At 65.7% G+C, this 6968-nt stretch overlaps 1 protein-coding gene across 1 annotated transcript; it reads right to left on the bottom strand.

Moving 5' to 3' along the window:
• Positions 1 to 3031: 3031 nt before the first annotated feature.
• LOC120504167 (sphingomyelin phosphodiesterase 5-like) lies at positions 3032 to 6959 on the bottom strand. The gene is made up of 7 exons (XM_039713353.1): positions 5854 to 6959; positions 5499 to 5571; positions 4986 to 5126; positions 4527 to 4616; positions 3906 to 3969; positions 3181 to 3186; positions 3032 to 3074 (listed from the first exon to the last, which is right to left on the bottom strand). Exons 1-7 carry the CDS (start codon positions 6562 to 6564, stop codon positions 3032 to 3034), a joined length of 1128 nt encoding a protein of 375 aa, XP_039569287.1. The 5' UTR covers positions 6565 to 6959.
• Positions 6960 to 6968: the final 9 nt, after the last annotated feature.

The following is a 6968-nucleotide window of genomic DNA, read 5'->3' as shown; positions in this document are numbered from 1 at the left end:
GTCACACTGGGGTCACCCTGGGGTCAGAGCAATGACCACTCCTGTGTCCAGGGCTCTGTCTGAAGCTGTGGTTCTGTGTCTGGAGCCATGGTCACACTGGGGTCAGAGCAGTGACCAGTGCTGTGTCCAGTGCTGTGTCCGGAGCCATGGTCACACTGGGGTCACTCAGGGGTCAGAGCAGTGACCGGAGCTGTGTCCAGGGCTGTGTCCAGGGCTGTGTCCGGAGCCGTGGTCACACTGGGGTCAGAGCAGTGACCAGTGCAGTGTCCAGGGCTCTGTCTGAAGCTGTGGTCGCACTGGGGTCACCCTGGGGTCAGAGCAGTGACCAGTGCTGTGTCCAGTGCTGTGTCCAGGGCTGTGTCCGGAGCCGTGGTCACACTGGGGTCAGAGCAGTGACCACTGCTGTGTCCGGAGCTGTGGCTGGAGCCATGGCCACACTGGGGTCATGCCGGGGTCACCCTGAGGTCCCAGCAATGACCAGTGCTGTGTCCAGGGCTCTGTCCGAAGCTGTGGTCACACTGGGGTCACCCTGGGGTCAGAGCAGTGACCGGTGCTGTGTCCAGGGCTGTGGTCACACCAAGGTCACCACTGTGTCCGGAGCAGTGACCAGTCCTGTGTCCAAGGCTGTGGCCAGAGCCATGATCACACTGGGGTCACTCTGGGGTCACCCTGGGGTCCGAGCAGTGACCGGTGCTGTGCCCAGTGCTGTGTCCGTAGCCCTGGTCACACTGGGGTCATGCTGAGGTCAGAGCAGTGACCGGTGCTGTGTCCAGGGCTGGGGTCACACCAAGGTCACCCCTGTGACCAGGGCTGTGGCCAGAGCCATGTCCAGCACTGAGTCCAGGGCTGTGTCTGGAGCCATGGTCACACTGGGGTCAGAGCAGTGACCAGTGCTGTGTCCAGAGCAGTGACCGGTGCTGTGTCCAGGGCTGTGGTCACCCCAAGGTCACCACTGTGTCCGGAGCAGTGACCAGTCCTGTGTCCAAGGCTGTGGCCAGAGCCATGATCACACTGGGGTCACTCTGGGGTCACCCTGGGGTCCGAGCAGTGACCGGTGCTGTGCCCAGTGCTGTGTCCGTAGCCCTGGTCACACTGGGGTCATGCTGAGGTCAGAGCAGTGACCGGTGCTGTGTCCAGGGCTGGGGTCACACCAAGGTCACCACTGTGACCAGGGCTGTGGCCAGAGCCATGTCCAGCACTGTGTCCAGGGCTGTGTCTGGAGCCATGGTCACACTGGGGTCAGAGCAGTGACCAGTGCTGTGTCCAGTGCTGTGTCCAGAGCCATGGTCACACTGGGGTCACTCTGGGGTCACCCTGGGGTCCGAACAGTGACCGGTGCTGTGTCCAGGGCTGGGGTCACGCCAAGGTCACCACTGTGACCAGTGCTGTGTCCGGAGCCGTGGCCACACTGGGATGACCCCAGGTTTGGAACAGTGACCAGTGCTGTGTCCAGGGCTGTGTCCGAAGCTGTGGTCACACTGGGGTCATGCCAGGGTCAGAGCAGTGACCGGTGCTGTGTCCGAAGCTGTGGCTGGAGCCATGGCCACACTGGGGTCATGCCGGGGTCAGAGCAGTGACCAGTGCTGTGTCCAGTGCTGTGTCCAGAGCCATGGTCACACTGGGGTCACTCTGGGGTCACCCTGAGGTCCGAACAGTGACCGGTGCTGTGTCCAGGGCTGTGTCCGGAGCCCTGGTCACACTGGGGTCATGCTGAGGTCAGAGCAGTGACCAGTCCTGTGTCCGGAGCAGTGACCGGTGCTGTGTCTAGGGCTGTGTCCAGAGCAGTGACCGGTGCTGTGTCCAGGGCTGGGGTCACACCAAGGTCACCACTGTGACCAGGGCTGTGGCCAGAGCCATGTCCAGCACTGTGTCCAGAGCTGTGTCCAAGGCTGTGGCCAGAGCCATGGTCACTCTGGGGTCACTCTGGGGTCACCCTGAGGTCCGAACAGTGACCGGTGCTGTGTCCAGTGCTGTGTCCAGAGCTGTGTCCAGGGCTGTGGCCAGAGCCATGTCCAGCACTGTGTCCAGAGCTGTGTCGAGCCTTGTGTCCAGCGCTATGGCCAGAGTTATGTCCATCCTGGTGTCCATCCCGGTGTCCACCCTGGTGTCCATCCCGGTGTCCAGCGCGGTGTCCAGCGCGGTGTCCATCCCAGTGTCCATCCCGGTGTCCATCCCGGTGTCCATCCCGGTGTCCAGCGCAGTGTCCGTGCGGGGTCAGAGGTCAGCGGGCCCCAGGCGCAGCCGCAGGGCCAGGGGCAGGTGGTCAGACAGCGTGGCCAGCTCGGTGATGACCGAGAACCCGGTCACCTCCTGTGGGGACACTGGGGGTCACTGGGGTCACAGGGGTCACAGGGACACCAGGGGTCACTGAGGACACAGGGGTCACTGAGGACACAGGGGTCATAGGGGTCCCAGGGGTCATAGGGGTCCTATTGGTCGCTCATGGTGGCCATCAGGGGTTCCCAGTGGTCACTCTCAGTGGCCAGCACAGGGGTCACTGGGGGTGTCACTGAGGGGTCACTGGGGGTCCCAGTGGTCACTCATGGTGGCCAGCACAGGGTCACAGGGGTCACTGGGGTCAGTGGGGTCCGAGGGGTCACTGAGGGCTCCCTGGGCTCACAGTGGTCAGTGAGGGGTCCCAGGGGTCACTGGGGGGTCACTAAGGGGTCATTCAGGGGGTCACTCGGGAGGTCACTGGGGGGTCACTAAGGGGTCATTCAGGGGGTCACTCGGGAGGTCACTGGGGGGTCCCAGGGGTCACTGAGTGGTCACTCACGGTGGGCAGCGCGGGCTCACAGGGGTCACTAAGGGGTCACTTGGGAGGGTCACAGGGGGGTCACTCAGGGGGTCACTGAGGGGTCCCAGCGGTCACTGGGGGGTCACTGAGTGGTTGCTCACGGCAGCGCGGGCTCACAGGGGTCACTAAGGGATCACTCGGGGGGTCACTAAGGGGTCACTGAGGGGTCACTCGGGTCACGGTGGTCAGCGCGGGCTCACAGGGGTCACTGGGGTCTGGGGGGTCACTAAGGGGTCACAGGGGGGTCACCTCGCGTCCCCACGGCTCGGACAGCGTCCTGGGGACACGGGGACATCGTGGGGACAGGGACAGGGATGCAGGGACAGCGTCCTGGGGACACGGGGACATCGTGGGGACAGGGACAGGGACATGGGGATGGGGACAGCGTCCTGGAGGACAGCGACACACAACATGAGGACACGGGGACATGGGGACACGGGGACAGGGATGGGAGACACAGTAAGAGGGACACGGGAACATGGGGATAGGGGGACATGGGTACAGGGTCACATGGGGACATGGGGACAGAGTGACAGGAACACGGAGACATGGGGACATGGGGACAGAGTGAAACAGTAAGAGGGACACGGGAACATGGGGATAGGGGGACATGGGTACAGGGTCACATGGGGACATGTGGACACGGGGACAGGTGGACATGGGGACAGGGGGACATGGGAAATAGGGACACAGCAACAGGGACACAGGGACACAGGGACAGAGTGGGACAGGGACATGGGGACATGGGGACAGAGTGACATGGGGACATGGGGACAGGGTCACATGGGTACATGGGGACACGGGGACCTGGGGACATAGGGACATAGGGACATGGGGACATGGGCACAGAGTGGGAGAGAGTGACAGGGGACACGGGGACATCGGGACAGAGTGACACGGGGACACGGGGGACACGGGCACACAGTGGGACAGAGTGGCAGGGGACACAGGGACACGGGGAGACAGCAGGACATGGGGACACAGGGACACGGGGACACAGGGATGGAGGACCCCCCACCCCTCCAGGCTGGTGGGTCAGCTGGACCCTTCGTGTCCCCCCACCATGTCCCCAGTGTCCCCCCGGTGTCCCCAGGGTCCCCATTGTCACCTCCTCATCTTCTCAGGGGTGGACACGGGCTCCTCGTAGATCTTGAGGTAATCGAGCAGCGTCCCTGGGGACAGCAGGAGACATGAGGGGACAGGAGGGGACAGCAGGGGACATGAGGGGTCAGGAGGGGACATGAGGGGACAGGAGGGGACAGGAGGGGACCCCGGACAGGGAGGGGACAGCAGGGGACAGAGACATGAGGGGACAGCAGGGGACAGCAGGGGACATGAGGGGACAGCAGGGGACAGGAGGGGACCCCGGACAGGGAAGGGACAGGAGGCGACAGGGAGTGAGCGGGACCCCAGACAGGAGGGGACAGGGACATGAGGAGACCCCGGACAGGAGGGGACATGAGGGGACAGGAGGGGGCAGAAGGGGACATGAGGGGACATGAGTGGGACCCCGGACACGGGGAGGGGACAGGGACATGAGGGGACCCCGGACACAGAGGGGACAGGAGGGGACCCCAGACATGGGGAGGTGACAGTGGGGTCCCTGGGGGGTGGAAGTGACATCCCCGAGGAGGTGACAGCGAGGTCCCCAGGCAGGGGCAACACTGGGGTCCCCGGGCAGCGGTGCCACTGGGGTCCCCAGGGAGGGAGGTGACAGCGGTGTCCCCACCGATGGCCCAGGGCTGGTCCTGGCCCGAGTCGCGGCGCGCGGGGTCCCAGAACTCCTTGAACAGCGCGTGCCTCCGGTTCTGGATGTCACCTGCCGGGGACGCGGCGCTGCTGTCACCCCCGTGTCCCCCCCGTGCTTCTGTGTCCCCCCGATGTCCCCTCTCCCCGTGTCCCCCACCCATGACCCCCCCTGTCCCCATCCCTGTCCCTGTCCCCCTGTGTCCCCTGTCCCCCTCCCGTGTCCCTTCGTGTCCCACACCTCTGCTCCCTGTGTCCCTCTGTCCCCATCTCGTGTCCCCCGGTGTCCCCCATGTCCCCCTGCTCCCCATGTCCTTCTGTCCCCTGTCCCTTTGTGTCCCTTCATGTCCCACACTTCTGCTCCCTGTGTCACTCTGTCCCCCTCCTGTGTCCCCTCATGTCCCATCCCTCTGCCCTGTCCCCCCGTGTCCCCTGTCCCCACCCCGGGAGCAGTTGTCGAAGTTGAGGTCCCCGCAGAGGACATCGAAGGCCACCAGGTCCCCAGGCCGGTCCTGCTCCTGCCGGAACTCCCAGAGCCACCGGAGCACCAGGGACAGCTGCTTGTCACGGATGGTGGCATCGGCTGGGACATGGGGACAGGGACATGGACATGGGGACAGAGACACAGACATGGGGACATGTACAGACACAGGGACAGTGACACGGGAACATGGACATGGAGACATGTACAGACACAGGGATGGATACATGGGGTCATGGGGACACAGGGACAGGGGACACAGGGATACAGGAACATGGGGATCTGGAAACATGGACATATGGACACATACATGGACATGGGGACACAGACACAGGGGGACCCAGAGTCGCAGCCATGGGCATGTGGACACACACATGGGCAGATGGACATAGGTGGGCACAGACACCTGGACACAGACCCAACACCTTGAGGCCCCCCAGTGTCCCCCCACGCCGTCACCGTGTCCCCACTCACCCGCGGGCGCCTGCAGGTGGGTGCAGCCCAGGTACCCCACGACGCGTCGGCCTTGCCCCGTCCCCAACAGCACCTGGGGGGGACACCAGGCACGTGTCACCTCAGCCACGTGTCACCTCAGCCACGCGTCACCTCAGCCACGTGTCACCCCCGTGCCCCCTCAGGTGCCCCCTCAGGCGTCCCCTCACCTGTGCCACCTTGCCCCGTCCCCAACAGCACCTGGGGGGGACACCAGGCACGTGTCACCCCAGCCATGCGTCACCTCAGCCACGTGTCACCTCAGCCACGTGTCACCCCAGCCATGCGTCACCTCAGCCACGTGTCACCCAAAGTGTCCCCTCAGGCGTCCCCTCACCTGTGCCGCCAGCAGCCCCTTGTTGGCCAGCGCGTCCTCGCGGGCGGCGTTGGGGAAGGGCTGGAAGCGCGCGGCCAGCAGCGGGAAGCGGCTGGCCAGGAGCAGCCCGCTGCCCAGCACCCGCAGCCGGCCGCAGCGCAGCCCCCCCGGGCCCACCCCCCACAGCACGTGCGCGAAGCGCTGGCCCAGCTGCCGGCGCAGGGCGGTGGCCGCGGCGGCATCGAACACCTCCTGCAGGCACACGAAGTCGGTGTCCGGCGGGATGTGGGCGGTCAGCACCGGGGGCATCGGGTCCGGCAGCGGGATGGGCCCCTCCGGCCCCGGGCTGGTCGCTGGTGAGGGAGCAGCTCCCAGGGTTGGGTTGGTCATCGGCGACTCCAGCGTTGGCACCGAGTCAACGGCTGGCCAAGGGCTGGTCATCGGCGTTGGGTTGGACATTGATGGTGGGTTGGCCATCGGCGTTGGGTTGGTCATCAACATTGAGTTGGTCATCAGTGTTGGGTTGGCCATTAGTGTTGGGTTGGTCATTGATGATGGGTTGGCCATCGGTGTTGGGTTGGTCATTAGTGTTGGGTTGGCCATTGATGTTGGGGTGGTCACCGGTGTCGGGTTGGTCATCAATGTTGAGCTGGTCATCGGTGCTGCGTTGTCCGTCGGCATCTCCATCCACGCCATCGTGCTGGCCGCTGTCTCCTCCATCCTGGCCGCCATCCATGGGTCCACCCCGCAATCTCCGCCCGGGTGCCCCCGCGCCGCGGTGCTGAGCGTGCCCCCGTAGCCCCCTCCCCGGCCCTGCCGCGGCTCCAGCAGCCCGCGGCGGTGTCCGGAAGGTTCCGCCGGCGCCCCGGGCGCCAGGAGCTGGCCGATGCGGGCCGCGCGCCGCCGCGTGTCGCCCAGGTTGCTGAAGCGGGCCAGCCCGCTGGGCAGCAGGCACACGTTGGCCGTCAGGAAGGTGAAGCCGCGGGCTCGCCGCGGGTCCCAGGGCTCGGCCGTGGCCGCGGCGGCCGCGTGCTGGTGGACGAAGGGCCGGCGCTTGGCCTGCGCCGGGAGCCACAGCAGCAGCCCCAGCAGGGCCGGCGGCAGCGCCAGCAGCAGCGCCAGAACCAGCGCCGCGG

Source organism: Passer montanus, unplaced genomic scaffold (genome assembly GCF_014805655.1).
Source record: "Passer montanus isolate IOZ18808 unplaced genomic scaffold, ASM1480565v1 scaffold286, whole genome shotgun sequence".
NCBI lineage: Eukaryota > Metazoa > Chordata > Aves > Passeriformes > Passeridae > Passer > Passer montanus.
Note: the sequence above shows the minus strand (reverse complement) of the source record. Positions and strands in the feature narration are given on the sequence as shown.

What these genes read in the sequence shown, in the direction of transcription:
- LOC120504167 (XM_039713353.1), bottom strand. Translation starts at nt 6,564, where the DNA reads ATGGCGGCCAGGATGGAGGAGACAGCGGCCAGCACGATGGCGTGGATG. An exon ending in AGGGGCTGCTGGCGGCACAG is followed by an intron (nt 5,572 to 5,853) that starts GTGAGGGGACGC and finishes TGTCCCCCCCAG; the next exon opens with GTGCTGTTGGGGACGGGGCA. An exon ending in CTTCGACAACTGCTCCCGGG is followed by an intron (nt 4,617 to 4,985) that starts GTGGGGACAGGG and finishes CGTCCCCGGCAG; the next exon opens with GTGACATCCAGAACCGGAGG.